Raw genomic sequence first — 18,264 nt, forward strand, 5'->3', positions numbered from 1 at the left:
AAAAAAAAAAAAAAAAAAAAAAAAAAAAAAAAAAAAAAAAAAAAAAAAAAAAAAAAAAAAAAAAAAAAAAAAAAAAAAAAAAAAAAAAAAAAAAAAAAAAAAAAAAAAAAAAAAAAGCCAGAAGAAAGGGCTGCATTTCTTAAATCTAAAAGTTAGTAAAAATATCAGCTTCATTTTTGAAGACTTTATTGTTGACAAGATACTTAAATAGAAGCAGTTATCATGTGCTTTTTTTCTGATGTGCTAGATTTTACAAAGTGAAAACAGGTCACAAAGGCAGCTTTTTGTTGGATTTGAGACAACTTAAGGAAAGTATTAAAGTAGGTTCTAAGTACATGTTGTCAACTATCTTAAAAGTATGGCTTGCAGATGAAGCTTTTTCATATCAAGTCTTGCGTAAGAATTTTACTATCTTTTTTTTTTTTTTTTGTAAGGATGCAGAATAAGCTATCTTCACTTTTTTAAAAAATATGTCTTGCAGATGAAATTTCATCTCGTTTCTGAATTCTGCTTAAGTATTTTTGTTGTTTATTTTAATAAAGAGGCAACTTTGCTGTAGTAAAAAAAAAAATTAATGCAATCCATATGCCTAATGTATGTGAAAATTGAACAGTGACAGCAAACCAAAATGCTCATTCTGTCATCATGTTTCTGCACTCATTTTGAAAATATTTATGCATATTAAAAGTAGGGGGGGAGTTTCTTGACTTCTTTCATCATCTCAACGTGTATTTCACTCTACTGCACCAACTCGGGTCTTTTTCTTACCTTCTCCGTAACTCATGAGACCTTGAAACACAAAATGTTTCTGTTAGTACTGTATGCCTTTCCTTTATATTTTGACCATCTCATACTGAGGTGTGATAGTAGTTGCCAGATAAGATGATTCTTGTGAGATCTCTGAAGCAAGTCTAATTATTTTGTTGCTGTATAATAGCTGGTCTTTGTATTTAATTTATTATGGACAAGTTAAGAAGAATATCTCCAGTAAATAGTAAACATTTGATATGGTGGATCAATATTAGACTGTCTCAATATCTTTTTATCTTCTTTCTCCTGAAAAAACTTCCCACAGAAATCATATCTTTTGTGTTTCACATATTTAAAAGAAATTCATCTTTAATATTGTGGTAAAGGATTTATTTCTTCTAATTGAAGTGGTTTTGGGGGGTGGGAGGGGAAGAAATCGGAGACCTACTGTAAGTATCTTTATAGTCACTTGGAAACTAATTAATTCAAAATTGTGACTGCAGCTGCTATGACTCTTTTTTCCAATTGATGCTTTTGTGTGTAGAATCTTATTTCCCCCAGGGCTGCATCCTGCTCAAATAAAAAATAAAGTGTGTTCTGGGAATGAAATAGTAACGTAAACATGACTTCAATGCTGCATAGACTCATTGGCACTTTTATTGAAGTATAAGTTTAGTGAGTACATGGATGAATAGGATCAGGCAGAATAATTGTACCTTTAGGAGATGAAAGTCATGCCTTGCAAATCAATGGGAGTTCTTTGAAGGAATAAATACACAGTGGATGTTGCTGATTGAGTCTGTATATTGTTTTAAATTTAAAAAAAAAAAAAAGGCAATTATCCAGCTTTTACTAAAACCTCTAGTGGTTTTTTGTGGTTTTGTTTTGGTTTTTGTTTTTTAAAAGCTGTTTATGAGTATAAGTTTTCTTCTCTTAGTCATAGAATTAAACATAGTAAGTGAAGGGAGGAGTACATACTTGACTTTCATAGTGTTGGAAAGCTAACAGTGGAGTTTTGTACAGATCAGTGCTGGAAATGATTCAGAAAACGAGAATGAATGACAGAGCTTGATGATTCCAAAATTTCAGGATATTGAAGATTTTAACACAAAAACACTACAGAATAATACTACAAAACTGACTAACTGGGCAATGATATGACTGAAGAAATTCAGTGGCAATAAATGTGAAAAAATATTGTGGTGGTGGTGGTGGTAAGGTTAAGGTGAGAATTAGATTCCTGGTAATTCATTTTCACTGGATCAAAATTGGCCGTTACCAATAGGTACTAGGAAGTGGATATAGGAGTTACCATAAAAATCTGTGAAAATGCTGAAGACAGTCTGTTCCTATTAAAATCAATCATTTTACTGTATACTGCATAAACCATCTTTGCGTATGTAAAAAAAACAGTCCAAACGTAGTAGAACCATAAAGAAAAGTGTCAAGGATGATCAAATATGGCATAGAAGCTGTAATAAAATTGGAATGGGACTCCCTAGGATACAAGGTGAACTACTGACTTTGGAGTTTTGCACAATTCATGTATTTGTTGAGGATAATTCTTTTGCAGTTTTCATACCAACATTTTGCTTTCTTTCCCATGGCTCTTGAAGAAAAGGCTGGAGGAGGAGTAGTTTTCCTGGAGATAGTACATTCTGGGAAGAGGGATGGAAATACGAAGTTCGTTCTTTCTGCATTTTGTCTAATCTTTGAACTCTTTCATTTATGCCTTCTGGAAGCAGACAAAGGGGTTGTGTGTATGGGTCTGTAAATTCATGCTCTTCCACCTCACCCTGCACCTCTCCAGATTCTTCTGTCTTCACTTGTTTCCTCATCTATTTCAATCCAGAATCTAGTGGGTGGGGATTATTAGGTGGATTGCACCAATTTGTCAGCCACCATCATGTTCTTTGAGAATGTTGTGAGAATACAGTACGTTCTTTCCCTGGCTGCCTTGGTAGCTGGCTGATGCTCCTGCTGTGTGGGAGAGGAGAGGACAGGAGACAGCAGTGCCTTGTGCCAGGCGTGCCTCACGCCCTCTCCTGGCAGGTGCCGCTGCTTTCCCGTAGTTTGCACAAAAGTGGATCATCTGGCAGCCAGCAGCAGTGCTGGCAGCTGTGGTGAATGCCGGGGATAGTAATTCAAAACCGAAGGCAGTTCCAGCCAACATAGGGCTGCTTGGAAATATATTAACCCTAAAATCGCACGTGGTTGTTATTTTAATATTAGAAAAGCATTGTGGAACAAATTGTCAGTACAGAGTGAAATACAGATTGCATTGCAGTCCAAGTGAACATTGACATTCAGAACTAAGAGATGTTTGAAGAAAGAAGAATATTTAAATAGCAATTTTAGCATCATCATGCTTGCTGTACTTTAAGCTTGTTTTTTTCCTTTTTTGTAACTTTTGTATGCTTGTAATTGTAGTTAAGTTTCGTAGTACTTTCTACTTCTGAAATTGTCTCTAGATTGCAGACTTGCTGGTTTTGTATACTGTGCTGAAAACAGTGACTGTTTGCTCCCTGAATGTGACTACTGAATCACATGTGAACCTCCAAAATGAAACAATTCATTTAATCTGATTGACTAAATAAAATGCCAAGTTCACAGTGTTCATCTTGGTAGACTGATGTAATTGCTGGCATTTGACTTGCATACCTCTTGAAATATTAAATTAGTTTATAAACGTGGCAGCAAAGAGCAGCCTATACTTGCCAAATAAAGTTTGGGTATTTTACAACAGCTTAAGCAACTAGCCATGTTAAGTCTTCTTTTGGGGAGTTTTTTTTTTTTTTTTTTCATTTTGTTTGGTTTTAAAGCATGAATAAATAGGCTTTCCCTCAGCTGCCTGTTCTGCTTTTAAAATAGGTTATGCAGTGTAGAGGAATGAGGGTAATTAGCTAGAAAGGTACCCATTTGGACAAAACTATATTTATAGGAATATTGTGTAGTTCTGTTACATGAATATTTTAATAACTTTAATTTTCCAGAGAACAATAAAACCAGAAAACTATAAAGTTTTGTAGTGTGAAATTTATTAGATGAAAACTCACAGGTTGACATTGAATTTCACTTGGATCCAAACTGAGACAGCAATACTGTAGACATTTAGTAATGTTTAAAATTGGTGCCAGCAAAAACCTGACACCAGTGTAGTTTACAAAAAGAACAATTGCTAGACAAGTTCCACTTGAAGTACATTCTTGCATTCCCAATGATTAACTGTAATTTTAGAGGTTTAGTTTTGGTTTTTGTTTTGGGGTTTTTTTTGTGGGTTTTTTGTTTGTTTGTTTTGGTTTTGGTTTTTTTTGTTTGTTTTTTTTGTTTGTTTTTTTTTGTTGTTGTTTTTGTGGATTTTGTTTGTTTGTTTTTAACAGGTTAGTAATAGTTAATTTTCATCAAAATCAAATTCCCTATATTTCATCTAAAGTGAGATGGTTCTCAAGCTTTTGAGTTTTTGGGGAAGTTCTGTTCTGGTAATTTCCTCTAGTGATGCCTTCATTTATTTAAAAATAAGAATTAAATTTTACCATTTTTTCTTTATCTGTTTTGTAGTGTTTCTGTAATTAATCCAACCACATTGAAAATGACTGATTTCAAGAAAGATTTTTTTTTTTAAATTTTTAAGAGAGAGGTCCTATATTTAAAAGTGTACTATAATTACTGTAGAACATCATAATAATCTTAAACCCTAATGATACAGGGGAATGTATTTAAATTATAATTCACTTAACTTGTCTTCAATTAGAGAGATAATGTCTTCATTTCTACTGGATAAAACCTCTGGTTTCAGTATGTGATGATACAGAATCAAGTCATCCGATCAAGTTGCCGGGAAAAACTTTGTTGGATAGGCTGGTGGGAAAAAAAAAGAAAATAGCCCACGAAATCTTTTTTTTTTATTGTGGTGTTGCTTTCCTGTAGTTGTCTGTCCTTTATGACGCAGGTATTTACTGCCATGGAAAGCTAAATCTATACATCTGCATGTTTTTGAACTTTTATCACACTTGCTACACTGAGTGTAAGCTTAGCAAAGATTTAACTTCTTGAAGTCATTTATTAAAAGATGATGTTGTTCCTAAATACATGCACAGTTCTGAAATTATATTTATTCAAAAAATATTAGTAAATATTTCTAAGACTAATAAAATGAAAACAGTTCAATAGTGAGAAGTTCCCACAACATGCAGAGCATTGGGTGGTTGGAAAGATGTTCCTATCTCCCATCTTCCCAAACACATTCACCCTACAGTGGTTAGTTATTGTCTTTCATGGTCTCTTTTACCGCCCACTAGAGTACTGTGTTTTCTAAAAAGATTTGCACGTTAGCACCACGTAGATTTTGTGTCCATCTGTAATTTCAAAAACAAGGATTTTTGCCAGTGAATCACCAAAGAAACCATTACAATAGCTCCCAAAAATAGACTCCTTCATTTTTTCTATCTGAAAGGTGTAGGCTCTGGCATAAATATGCACAAACATTGAAAATATTAAGTGTCATCTTGCCAGGAAAAATGGTAAGTCAGCCTGAGTGAGGCAGAGACATTTTTAACCTTAGTGTAGATTATGCATATCTTCTCTTTTATTTCTTTGCCTAAGGATTTTGTACATACTTCTGTATCTTTTTCGAGTATTAAAAACAAGTGTATTTAATTACATTTTATTTAAATCCAGCATGAACTGGGTGTGGCTTACTAGGCAAAGCAAGGCCCTTCTTTATGTGGTATGAGTGGATTGTGGAAACTGAGGGGTGCTGAAGTTTTTCAGCACATCCTCCATCCTGAGCCCCCTGAATTGGGATTCAGTCAAGAACTCCAAGAATAAATCCCTATTTCAGCTGCATAAACCAGTGAGTGAGCTGATGATTCCAGGATGGGTGGGTGCAGGTTTTTTCCAAATGACTGTAAAAATAAAATAAAAAACAACAGGAAAGTTTTTAGCATGGAGTTATCCAGATACTTACTTTATTCATGGAGGGCAATAATATTCAGAACAAGTGGCTTGGCAGTCTTCTATGCTTCCATAATTTTCTGGGCATCAGTCAAGTTCAGACCTATGACAGGGATGGCCTCAACAGCATTATCCTGGATTTCCTGTCAAATCAATCTGCCTCTGACGAGACTGTTACAGATGCTCAGTGGATTCTCACCTGTGGGTTGAAAACCTCAGTCTTCCTCAGCAGTAACTTGAAACTCTTGTAAATGTGGTGTAATGCTTTCACATCCAGAGATGTGTCTGCTGCAGCAGGAGGCAGCGTTGGGTGTTCTTGGAATTGCTGAAATGCAATGACCGAAACATCTTAAAGATTATCCAATCTAGTTCTTAGCACCAAGTTAAAATAAATGGCACAATTGCGTCATTTGAGCATTCTCATGTTGTCGTTCAGCCAGAGCCAATAAATTGTTTTGGGGGATTATTTGTCACACTTAACAAAGCAGGAAATCATTAAAACAAAAGTCTGAGTCTTCAGGTGTTGAATGCTTTACTGCAGAAGGTGCAGTCACAAATGAGTAGCAAATACAGTGTTCTGAATTTACTTATCATCAGGTTACAGTTAGAGGAATTTGAGACAAATCAGTAGACCTCTCTGGAAGGCTTTTATGTAATTTAAAGGTAATGGATAAAGATGAGAGTGACCTGGATTGCCTGGATTCCATTGAGGAAAAAACTAAAGCCAAATGAAAGATGAAATTTCCAGGAGTAAGGAAGACTGCAGTCTCTTTGTCTAGAATGAGACTTCTCCTTTTCTGTGTGATATTATGAAGACAGATACTGCCTCCCATTTTATTCCTATTTTTAAAGTCATAGTTAAGAAATGAGAGCAAATGCAGAAAGTACTTACAGAGCTCATATACTTTCAAGTTTTTACTCTGTGGTGGATAAAGTTCAAGACATTCAGTTACTCAGAAGGGGTCTTGAGAGGCAGCAAGGTAGCCAACTACTTGAAAATGCTTTGTTTTGTCTGTTGGTAAAGTTACATAGTGATTTGGTAATAAAGCAGATATGTCAGTGTAGCACTGCTCTAGTTAATAAACTTACTAATAAGCTTAAGCTACACTTAACTGGGCAATGTCAGATTTTACTTGTCAGTTTAAATTTTCTGTACTATTATTCTGTTTAATAATTTTATTCAAATTCCCCTCCTGGCATTGCTATTCATCTTGGTCTCACATCTGCTGCAATTGGAGCTTGGCAAGATGTGTCTTGGGGTGTATTTATTTTACTTTTTTATACAGGCAGAATGCTATTTACTTTGATATGGTGGTCCACTAGTGTGACTTATATCTGAAGAAATTTTGGTGTATATATTTAGGTCACAGTTACTGACAAAGTATTTGGATTTGTAAACTCAGGGGAAGAAATTTGGTATAATCAATTAAGAGTACTGCATTTCTTGAAAACAGGCCTCTGTAACTGAAACAAATTTCTACTATTATGATTGATTTCATTTCTTTTTGGAAAGCATCTAAACTTTCAGGTGAACCATGGCTGATTTATTTCACTATGTTGTAAATGAACCACTTTTGTGTACTTTCACAATAGTAGTATTTACCCTTGAGTCTAAGACTGCTTTTGTTCTGAATGACTAAAATACTGAAGTCTTACAGACTTAGGGGAACATGACAGGAAACCATGCAGGGATTACATTGTAGAAAAAAGAAGCTGAAAACCAGTTCTGACATGAGGTTTGTTTTTTTCTCCTATACCTTTCTCCTCACCAAGGGACCTAGGAAAATGTCAGAAAGCAACAAAGTAAGACTGGATGCTGTGGAAAAACACAAGAAACCTTGTGAGAAAGTAGTCTCAAACGCATGTTTATGAGTAAAAAATTAGGTTAGTGCTTAAAAAGATGTAAGTGTAGTAATGGGTAACAAACTACAGTTGAGATTTCACCAGAAATATTTGACTTGGTAAGAATGTTCCATTATCTATTTGTATATACCCTAATTCTATTAGTTATTTTTTGTAGAAATTTCTCCATTTTAGCATAAAAATAAGGGAAGGCTTAAATCTTGTACAGCTAAGAAAAGTTGAAAAAATAATGAGGAAAAAAATTGCATGATAAAGGTAAAAACAAAATACTGGTCAAAACAAAATTGAAACAGTGTAGTTTTTAATAGTGTGACGGCTCCTAAATTGCTTCCACAGGCCACTACTGGCACACTGTTTTTTTTCTGAGTCATCTAAAACTGCCTGAGACAGCATAGCTGGGAATACATTTTATGTGAAAAATCTTGCATTTCTGACATGTGTTGAAGCCTCAACTGACAGTGGGTTTTTTTGTCCATGCTGTATTCCAAAACCTATTCAATAAATTGCATTTCCATGCCTTTTCAGTTAGAACATTTATCTTCCTCAGTATCACTTGCTTAAAGTATTGTCTGAAGCTACCACAATCAATATAAGCATGAAATAGTATTTTCATATGCCATTTATGCTTGACATACTTCTCTTCAATATAGTCTAGTCTTTCTGTGTAAGGCAGTTATGGTTTATTTTAAAAAAAAATCCAAACTTTGCAGTTCTGAGTTTCTGTAAGCCCAGGGGTGAGCTTGCTCCTCTGATTATTCGGTTCAAAACAGAATGGCTGCCCCTTCCTGTGCCCCAGCGCTCACTTTTCTCATCACAGGCCAGTCTTTGCCCACCCATTGTTACTTTACACAAGTTTGACGTTTCAGTGTGACTTTGTAGGCAATATTGGCTCCATGTTCTAGTACCTCTACAGTTACCTTGGTACCTTGCAAGACATCCCACCCCTGAAATCTATGCTGTTCATCACCTTTCCTCAAAGCTTGTCTCTTTATAATGTAACTCTCCCCTGATGATCAGTAAAATCCAGCTACTCTTCAGTTTCTCTTGTTATCTGTTGCAACCAGCAGTTTTCCTATGTCATGTCCACTAGTTTTGCACATCCTGTTTATTAAACTTAATCTCAGGCTAAGGCCTGGTCATCTGCCTGCAGCCCTGATGGGATCCAACTGGCTGATGGGTCAGTTCTCCTGGTGTCCCTCCAGTGCCTGCTGGAGTGAACGCCCAGAGGAGCCTCAGTCCCCACATTGTGAAAACTGTTGGAAAATTGAGTCAGGCTGGTCCTGCTGCAGCAGCTCTGTCACCTTCGCCACCTCCTTCCAGTCTCATCTTGGTTACTCCTCTGGCTGTTTTTGGCTCAGCTCAGACACCAGGACAGAGAGCTACACCACTGTGCTCTGTGTCATGCATGTCCGCCTGCAGAAAGTCTTTCCTTGCTCATGTCCCTGTCTCTTAAAGGGTTTCATGGCAGAAGTTGAGATAGGGGTGCAGTCTGTTAGTAAAAGAAAACAATCTCTTCTGTTGTTGCTTACTACCTGTTATCCATCAGCTTGCCAGCAATTGCACTGATGCCATTAGTGCTGGCAGTGTATTAACTCTTGTAATTGTCTATCTTGTAATTGCCTTTCCCACAAGAGGAAACATGGTCAGCCTGCAGGGGAGAAGGGTCTGTTGATCCTGACAGTTCTTTATCATCCTTCAAGAGGCAGTGAGTATGTCAATATCTTACTTTTAATTGGGTTGAGGGTTTTTTGGGTTTTGTTGTTTTTTGGGGTTTTTTTTTAGATATTTGGAGATTGTTTAAAACATTTGTCAGAGATTATTTTCAAGGAGAAGAAGTGTGTGTGTAGGGGGGCTTTGTCCGCATTTCCCTAATCTGGTATTATTGTGGATTGGATACTTCACTAAATACCGTACTTACCTTGTTCCCTCTTTTGTATTCCTTGTTCGCTTGGAACATAACACCTAATCAGTCTTGGAAACCTACTGGCACAGGAGTTTATGACACTAAGCACTAACATGATCTCAGAAAACAGCTATAATCTCTAAGGGTATGTGGAAGGCAGTGAGTGTTTTCCATTATGAGCCTCCGGTAGTGGACCTTCTCAATGCTAAGGAGATAGAAAGTGCAGGGAGGAAGGGATCAACAAAAACACGGAGAGCAACAGTCTAGTGGTCAAGGGATAAACAGAGACAGGGACAAAGAAATGGTCTCCAGTCAGTAAGTAATGGGCCATTAATAAAAAAAGCAGCCATAGTGCTTTGGGGAAGGCCAGGTTGGACTTTGTAACTGATAAGAAGGGAAAACAATATGAACATGAGGATTGTGCATATGGGAAGACCTGTGGACTGTACAAAACTTACTAAGCAATGCTTAGGGGGAGTAAGTGGGAGTGAATATCAGAGGGGCCTGTCCCAATCAGTGCTAGTCATAGACTTGCATGACCGAAGCACTGCGACTGATCACCAGAGTGTTGTTTTATTACTGTGTAATCTCATTTCTTTGTCCCCTTTGTGTGAGTGCTGTAAGGAGAGGTGGTGGCTACTGGGAGGACTGGTGGGAAGGAGTATGGGGTCAGCAGCAAGAGTCAGGCCAGGGATGTAGGTGCAAGCCTGGTGTCAGCAGCAGCAGCAATGGGTGGAGGTCTCAGCTCCAGCCACAGGGGCAGGAACAGCACTTGCACCAACTAGGACAACAGGGAGATTGTGTGTGCTGGGTGCAACTATGGGTGAGACTGGGGTGAGTGATGCAAGTTAGGCTCTTGGCACAACATCTGGACTGGGATGCAGGTCAAAGGCTGTGTGCCTGGTGCCTTCTGCTGACGGGGGCAGACAAAGTGTCTGTATTCATGTGCTTTGACCCTCCATGTACGTCTCTTTGGTATGTGTCATTCCCGAGCAAACCTCAACCTGGACTTAGCAGTGAGTGGGAAAGGGACTTACAAGAGTATGTACTGATAGGACAAGGAGTAATAGCTTTAAACTGAGAGTAGCTAAGGATTGGATATATTAGGAAGAAATTCTTTACTGTGAGGATGGTGAGGCATGGGAACAGGTTGCCCTGTGAAGCTATAGATGCCCCATCCCTGAAAGTGTTTAGTGCTGGGTTGGATGGGGCCCTGAGCAACCTGGTCTAGTGGAAGGTGTCCCTGCCCATGATGGTGAGGTTGGAAATAGATGATCCTTAAGGTCCTTTCTAGCCAAAATCATTCCATGTTTCTGTCATTCTGTCATCTGGAAGGGGTATTAAGTGGCTTTGGAAGGAACTTGTGAGCGTGGGCTACCTGTAAGATGAGTGTGAGTTCCTGCATCTCTCTGTTAGTGACTTGCTGCCAGACAACAAGTAGGAGGCCCATGAGATGCATACAAGAGTTCTGGATGGATAGAAAGAGCTCTGGAAACAGGCTTTTAGGTGGTAAAACAGGGGTTTAGATGGACAGAAGGATACACTGTGCAGATACTGAGGAATCCAAAAATGCTCATGGGTTTGTGCACTTTGAGGGGATGGGAGCAGCTCAGTAGTGAGCTTCAGTCCTGATCAGGCAAAAAGGAGGAAGAGGTCTTGGCTGGATGTACTTAAATTCAAAGGAGTCCTGAATGTGCTTTGTGCTGCATAACTGAGAGTCAACACTGGTTGAGCCTGTTGATAAGCAAGTAACTGTGCTGACCTGGGACAGACACTTCCAGGTCTCTGGATGCATCGGGCTGGCCTGCAGCAGCAAGGTAGGAGGGATCCCTGGACTGGTCTCAGAGATACGGGAAGTGACAGCCACTTATAACATCCCTTAACATAATTGGGGAAAGAGGATTTCATAATAGATACTCAATACAAAGGTTTTGAGGCAGGAGTTCTTGAGCTATGTGCTTCTCAAAGTTGAGAAAACTGTGCTGAGAAAAAGATCCCTATATCCTTTTTCTGGTTTTTTGTCTGCTGCTGACCATTCGTAGACACAGAATAAAGGTCTACCAGTTACAATAATTTGACTCACGTGGCTGCTTTTACAAAATCAGGATGTTGTTGAAGGTCAAAAATGCCTGGTTTGCCTTAAGTCTAAGAGAAATGAAGGAGATGATTTATAAATTCGGGGATTTAAGTCTTAACAGGAGGTTCTTGGCCTCATTCTGTATCCTAGGCACTTCAGGAAACACATTTCGACTTCGCATTCCAAAATGTAGTTCATTCTCCATTATTATTCATGATTCTGCAATGTTTCGGGAACTCTGCAGTATTGTCATATAAAAATTAAATCTTTGACAATCTCATGTAAGGATTGCTGAAGTTTACCACTTCCCCTCTGAAGCAGGTTGCTGCATTTAAATCCTAAAGAGACAGGAAATAGGCATTTTTGTTTGGGATGAATGACCTTTTTTGAATAAAGCAACAGCTTGATTTAATGAGTAGTATTGGGTCCCAGAGCTTCATTTGTAACCCACAACCAACTATGTGACAGTAAGCATGTCACGGAACCAATATGTCCTACTTTCACCATCTGTGAAACACTTTGAAAAATCATGGAAAATTGAATCATAGATCTTTTCCATCTCTATTAGGTCATCCAGCTTTTCATCTGCCAGTAGGAGATTGTTTCCTACATCCATTAGTGTTTTTCCAGTGTGGATTCTGTCCTCTAAGTGTTTGGGCTTCCACTAGTACCCTTGGGAGATGACTTTGCAGACCTCTAGACCTCATTGTCAGGAAGCTCTTCTGACGTTCTCAAAAAGATACCTTTTTTGTTGTTATTATAATTTAGTTCTGTTATTTTTTTCCCCATTACTAGAGACTTGCTTATAGTTCTAAAACATATGAAATTCATACAACACCTTAAAGATCTAGATAATTTGCAACTTGTCTGTAAGGTACCTGTTGTATCAAAGACTTTGAGATGCAAGGTATGGCCTTGTATAAGAAAGTAAGCTACTTGGTTTTTCATGAAATTGCATCTAAGGAAGTGTGCATACTGCTCTGGATTTAGGACAAGGGTAAAATATGGAACTTAACAGTGGAGCAGAATGTAAAATGAAGGTGCTGGAACAGGTTTCATGGATGGTTAAGTAGGGAAAAAGAGAAAGTAACAAATATATTTGTTGAACATGAAAGCTATAGTTTCTCTGTCCAGAATTTTCAGTTTTTCAGTATTATGAATGTGTGGAAGTTATTTGGTTCTGCATAGCAGTAGTTAAACTGCTTTTTAAATGGCCATCTGAGAAACAACTGATGTGTAATGTGATTTTTTTGTCACAGTGCCCTAGGAGGAAAAAACCAATATTCAGTTAATTCAACTAATGACATCAGGGCATTTTGTAGTACAACATATATAAAATACGTGTCTTAAAACAATGAGAAATCTGTCATGGGGGCATTTTTCATAAAATAGCTTTTAACGAAATCCACTTGTCCAGGATTTTCATTCCTCTATTTTGGCTGCCAATAGAAATGCTTGAGCCCAAGAATGCAAAGTGCATGTATAGTCAATCTCTTTAGAAAAGAGATTTTTCTTCTTAATTTCAATTTCGTTGTCTAAAACTTATATATTCACATATATTGAAAAGTTCTGATATAATTTCAGAATCTAAGATAAGTGGGATATTTAAAGCCTTCCAAAAGTTCATTTGTAGCTCAGCAATATGGGCAATTGAAATAGTTCTGTAAATAAAACCACCTTTCTGCATACTTTGCTGTCGAAATATCTCTCTTGCCTTCAGCAGTAGTAGATACAATCAGATTAGGTATAGTGTAGTGTTTTGGAAAAGTAAGTAAATGTAGTGTTTATGTACATACCAAAAAAATCCCCATATAACAAACTGGTTTTCTTCCTTTAAGAGATCATGGAGGTGCAATGTTTAGAATGTTCCTGAGGAAGGTGAACCTTAGAAAGACTTGCTAAAGTCTGGTCATATGAAGAATAAATGTATCTTCCATCTACAGGAAATAAAGCCAGATGAAGTTACCAGACTTGCTCTTAGGACTGAAGTTAATTTTGAAAGTGTCTGCAGAAAGGTAAGTCTTGCTGGTTTTTGTTTTCTTTCCCCTGCTTCTGTGAGTGTGAGAGCACTCCTTAGGAAAAGATGCATATGTGGTTGCAAGTACATGCATTTTGCATGGTGCGTTCTGTATGTTGTAGTGCATCTTCATTGTAGATCTTTCTTTTCTAAGGAAGTTTATCCACTAGGACATACTTACAAAAAATTGCATATCTGTGCAAGTGGCTTGTCATATAGCTTGGTGGGCTAATCCCTAACAATTGGAACAAAATACCAGGAAACATGGTAGTGTTCTCTTAGTGTTTATACATAGATTTGTTTTGTTTATATAGTACATATACATGGTTCAGTTCGTGTAAATAATCTGAGCTTTCAACAACAGTTGAAAAAAAGCTCTCAATACTGTTAAAGGCAGGGAAAAGTTTCCACATGTGATCAAAATATGACAAACATTAGCTTGAAATAAAGGTGGAATTTTAACACCCGTAATGTGGCCTGTTAGTTTCAGTGTAACACTTCTCTTGAAGCCCACTGATGGTACGTTATTTAATAGTAACTGTCTGAGTAGTGATGTCTGTAAGAGATGATGCAGAAGTGGGAAGAGCCTTGCTGAAATAAGCAGCGGAGGTTGAGAGCAGTACTATTTCAAGGGATGTGTTGCAGAAGTGATGCCAGAAAGCAATTCTGAATTTAAAAATCTCAGAACATGAAATAGTGTATTTTCTGTCACATTATCCTAAACTCCTATGGATAGTCCACTGAGAGAGTCTGAAATCTGAAATGCTTTTAGTCCAAAGGCTAAATTTTAATGTAGAATTGGGTCATTTACTCGTATAATGGCATCATTAGTTTGTAATGTAACTATGCTGTTGCATATTACAGTTTAGTTCAGCATAGTGTGCAGCAAGGTTTTCAATGCTTCATGTCAGCAAAAACAAGTTAATAGGAAAACATCATAGGAATTTGGTGTTTCCGGTGCAGAATAGTTTGGATAGAAGTATCTTACTGCTTTTCCTCCTCTTAATGATAGAATAGAGTAAGGAAAAGGTCACAGCTACACTGGCATGGAGCTAAAAAGCAGCATTCTTCTTTTAAATTTATTTGACTAAGATTTTCCAGTCTGAAGATGAGCCAGTCAGAAACTGGTTAGTGTGATGTTAGAAATGGTGCAGAACTGAAGATTCTGGGTGAATGAGGACATACGGAGAGGGATTTCATTCTTAAAGACAGATGCTAAATTCAAACAGTGACCTTTTTTCACTTTGCATAGGAGATTCTTTTCCCAAGATTTCAAATGCATCAGCCTTATGCTGGTTTACATTATTTATAGGTTTACAGTTGGAATTTATTTTCTAAGAGGACAATTTTATTGACAAGAATGCTGAAGGAATATAATTAAACTTTTTTATTTCATCCCCTTATTTTTTATATATTCGTGGTCATTACTGATGGTGTGCTTCTCATATTTACTTAAAATATGCTTTAATTTTGCTATAATTCTTGAAAACATATAATACAGGTTACCTTATTGTTTTGGGAGTTTTGGAATTGTTTTGGGAGTTTGATATGTTGTTTCTGTTATTTTCTACTTCTGGTCCTGTTTTTCCGGGGTGTGAAAGTCTGTTAAGGTCACACTTTATAGTGGATAGAACTCATGTTTCAAATCAAATTTATAGATTAATGCTGATGCTTTTTTGAACCTGTAGAGAGTTTTTAACCTCATTGCAGTAGAAGAATATGTACAATTAATTAGTAAAGTACTGTTGACAAGTGGTGACTCTGCCATCGTGACTGTATTGGTTGCTGTTGATTGGCAATGGAATATCCCCAGCTAAAGAAGGTATCCCTTCTGTGCTTTAACAGAAGTTAATTTTTCAGTATTTTATTTCTTATTTTCCCACATTTAGCTGTTAAACAAACAACAAAATAATTGATTTTCTATCCCTAGCAATATTCTGTAGTCTCAGGAAATGCAGACCACACTGTTTACCTTTTCATTAACTCGAGTTTCAAAATATTTGAAGGAAAATATCCCATGGCTGTTTTCATTGTCAAAATAGGTTTGTTTTCATTGACAAAATGCAGTCTGCTTTTAATTCACTGTGGAATGCTGAATATTAGTTTTGCACAGTGGTCATGTAGTCAAGATATTTGTTTAATTCCTTCTACCCACTGAGATTTTATGTTCCATTACTATGTTTCCCCAATATTTTTCAGAATAAAATAAGCATACTTTTCTATTTTAAAAGAGTTTGCATAGATTTCAGTCAAGTACAATAAAATTGTGTTAAGTGTTTAGCAAGTGGCAGTTTACCGGGAGCTCCTGTGATTTACCTGTCAATATGACTATACTCATGGTTGCTAATGAGCAAATCATATTTATAATAGTTGCAGAGTGAGGTGGCAAGAGACACAGGACTTCTGCCTTTCCAAATTTATAAAAACATTACATGATTTACCACATTGCTGTAAGACAAGAAGCAGCAGGTGAACAGTTTTTGTGCACCTCTGCTGAAATATTTTTAATCTATTTTAATATTGCTCCAGCTGGCACCATTTTTATCAGTGAGTCAGAATTTCTGTTTTAAAAATTGTAATAAATGTTATCGTGTAACTTTGACTGTTCTTTATTGCTGGTGTTATTTCCAACTGTTGAACTGGAACCTGTATTTTTTAGGTTCTAAGTCTTTATTCACTTTCTGTACATAGTTGTGCATTGTCTGTGACAAATATATTTGCTGGACCTTAGTAAAATTAGAAAAATATGTGGTAGAGCTTTTGTCTGTGTTTTTGGGTTTTTTTTAAACTCATATTTGCAGCTGTGATGGCATTTTGTGCTCCAGCTTTAAATTGGAAGCCAGTCCTAGAAATGCTATTCATTACAAGCAGAAAACTGAATTGGAAACTGACAAAGGTCGTAACTGTTATCTTCAATTTTTTGCTAGCACAGATTTAAGGTAATTTAGATTAGGCAGGATAAATAAATTAATATTTTTTAATGTTTTTCCAGTATTAGAAAATTATGTCTATAATCTATGCTGTTTCTCCAGAGAAGGGGACAGGGGTCCGCCTGTGAACACCTTTATGATAACCACAGCTGGTTTTCTTGCCTTGGCATTAGTGATAACAGATATGGACTAACTTGTTTTTAGCATCTCATTTAGCTTTTCTTCCAGTAACTTTTTTGGTGTAAAGCAAATAAGAAAAAAATCCCTGTGTTTTAAACGCTGAGAATGACAGAATTCTGCTCTAGCATAATGGGACTCTCTACTACAAGCAGCAAAATGGAGTGTCATCTTGCTTTAAGTCAAAATACATCTTATTTTTCCTAAAAGTCCATGTGCTTCAAAATGGAAAAACTTACAGATTTTGGCAAGGGTGAATGAGTGAAGAATAAAGTACCAGTATACATTATTTTTGTCAGAGACTTAATTGAGCACACGTTTCTGACTTGCAGAAATACCAACAAATTTTCACAGATGGTAAATGCCACTTCTATTTTTTGCTTCCAGATTCAGTCTTCACATAACCTTAATAGCATAATTTTGCTTTTTTATACTGACTTCTAATCTGTGGTCCTTGAAAAGAACACCTGCCTTTTCCTACTGTGTCTTGTATTTTCACCCATTGGTCAAATCCTGCTATGTTTGAATCATGCAGATGCTTTTCTGCAAAAAGGATTCTGCACAGCATATTTTTTGATACTCAGAGTTTGTTGCAGCCATGCCATGCCACATCCCTCTGAGTCTCAAGATTACTGAAAAGCTTGCTACAGTTTCTAAGTGTGTTGTGAAATTTTTGTAGACCAGAAATGTAAGTCATCACTAGCTCTTAGAAGCTTTTTTTTTTTCTTTCCTTTTTTTCTCTTTTGCTAATATAAGGTCTGGTGTGCTTATTTTGGATTGCTTCATGTTCAGGAACCAGTTTTGTTTGGAATTTAAAAGGAACTCGAAGACTTTAGAAACAGAATCTCAGGCAGCTCACACACAGCAACCATGTGCACAGTATGATTTTGATTCATTAAAAATATGAGCTGCTTGATCAGGACAGCTAGGCTTAACATGATTTTGGAGGGTTGGCATTAATGCTGTGTGGCTTCAGGACCAGATATTTTTAATAGATGCCCAAAGACTGACGCTGCAGTTAAAAGTTCTGGGGATTTTTTTCATGGGTTAGTGATTTTAATATCTTTACCTTTATGACTTAAGTGAACTTGGGGTTGGGGAACCAATTAAATTACTAAGAGTAATAAGATTTTTGATGATTTATCAGCTGAGATTTTTACTGATTCACATATGAAAAGACCCTATTTAATCTCCCAAACTTTTTGAATTCAGTGCATCTCTGGTGCAGGACTAAGGAAGTCCTTGGGCAAAAAGGGTATGAGAAAGAGGCAGAAATGTGCTTTTGTTCAGGACAGACAGGAAGAAAAATGATGAAGTCACAGGGCTGATTGTGTATTAACTTTATTTCTTTCAAAGGAGTCTTTCAGTCACGTTATCAAAATAGCATTTCTCAGATTCATATCCTTTTTAAACGACGCAAATGATGGCCTGAGATTAGTATATCAATCCACAATCCCTCTCTCATTACCAACCAAAAAAAGAGCAAAGGTGGAGTAGTCACAGTGCTTGCTTTGGTTTTTGTTCTTCATTTTAGATTTGTATTGAAAACATTTTTCACACCAACAGTTTGTGAAAGGCAATTTATGAAAGGGTG

The 18,264-nt window shown here is 36.8% G+C and overlaps 1 protein-coding gene across 1 annotated transcript in view; it reads left to right on the forward strand.

Annotated features, from left to right (window-relative positions):
* The window catches only part of SRFBP1 (serum response factor binding protein 1), a 67,032-nt gene that overhangs the window by 30,441 nt on the left and 18,327 nt on the right, over positions 1-18,264 (forward strand). The window contains exon 4 of the mRNA XM_027879331.1: positions 13,490-13,561. Coding sequence (XP_027735132.1) covers positions 13,490-13,561 — 72 coding nt within the window. The remainder of the gene's footprint in view (positions 1-13,489; positions 13,562-18,264) is intronic.

The sequence above is a fragment of the Empidonax traillii genome, unplaced genomic scaffold (assembly GCF_003031625.1).
Source record: "Empidonax traillii isolate 1590-97213 ecotype Southwest subspecies unplaced genomic scaffold, ASM303162v1 scaffold54:size2178333, whole genome shotgun sequence".
Taxonomy (NCBI): Eukaryota; Metazoa; Chordata; class Aves; order Passeriformes; family Tyrannidae; genus Empidonax; species Empidonax traillii.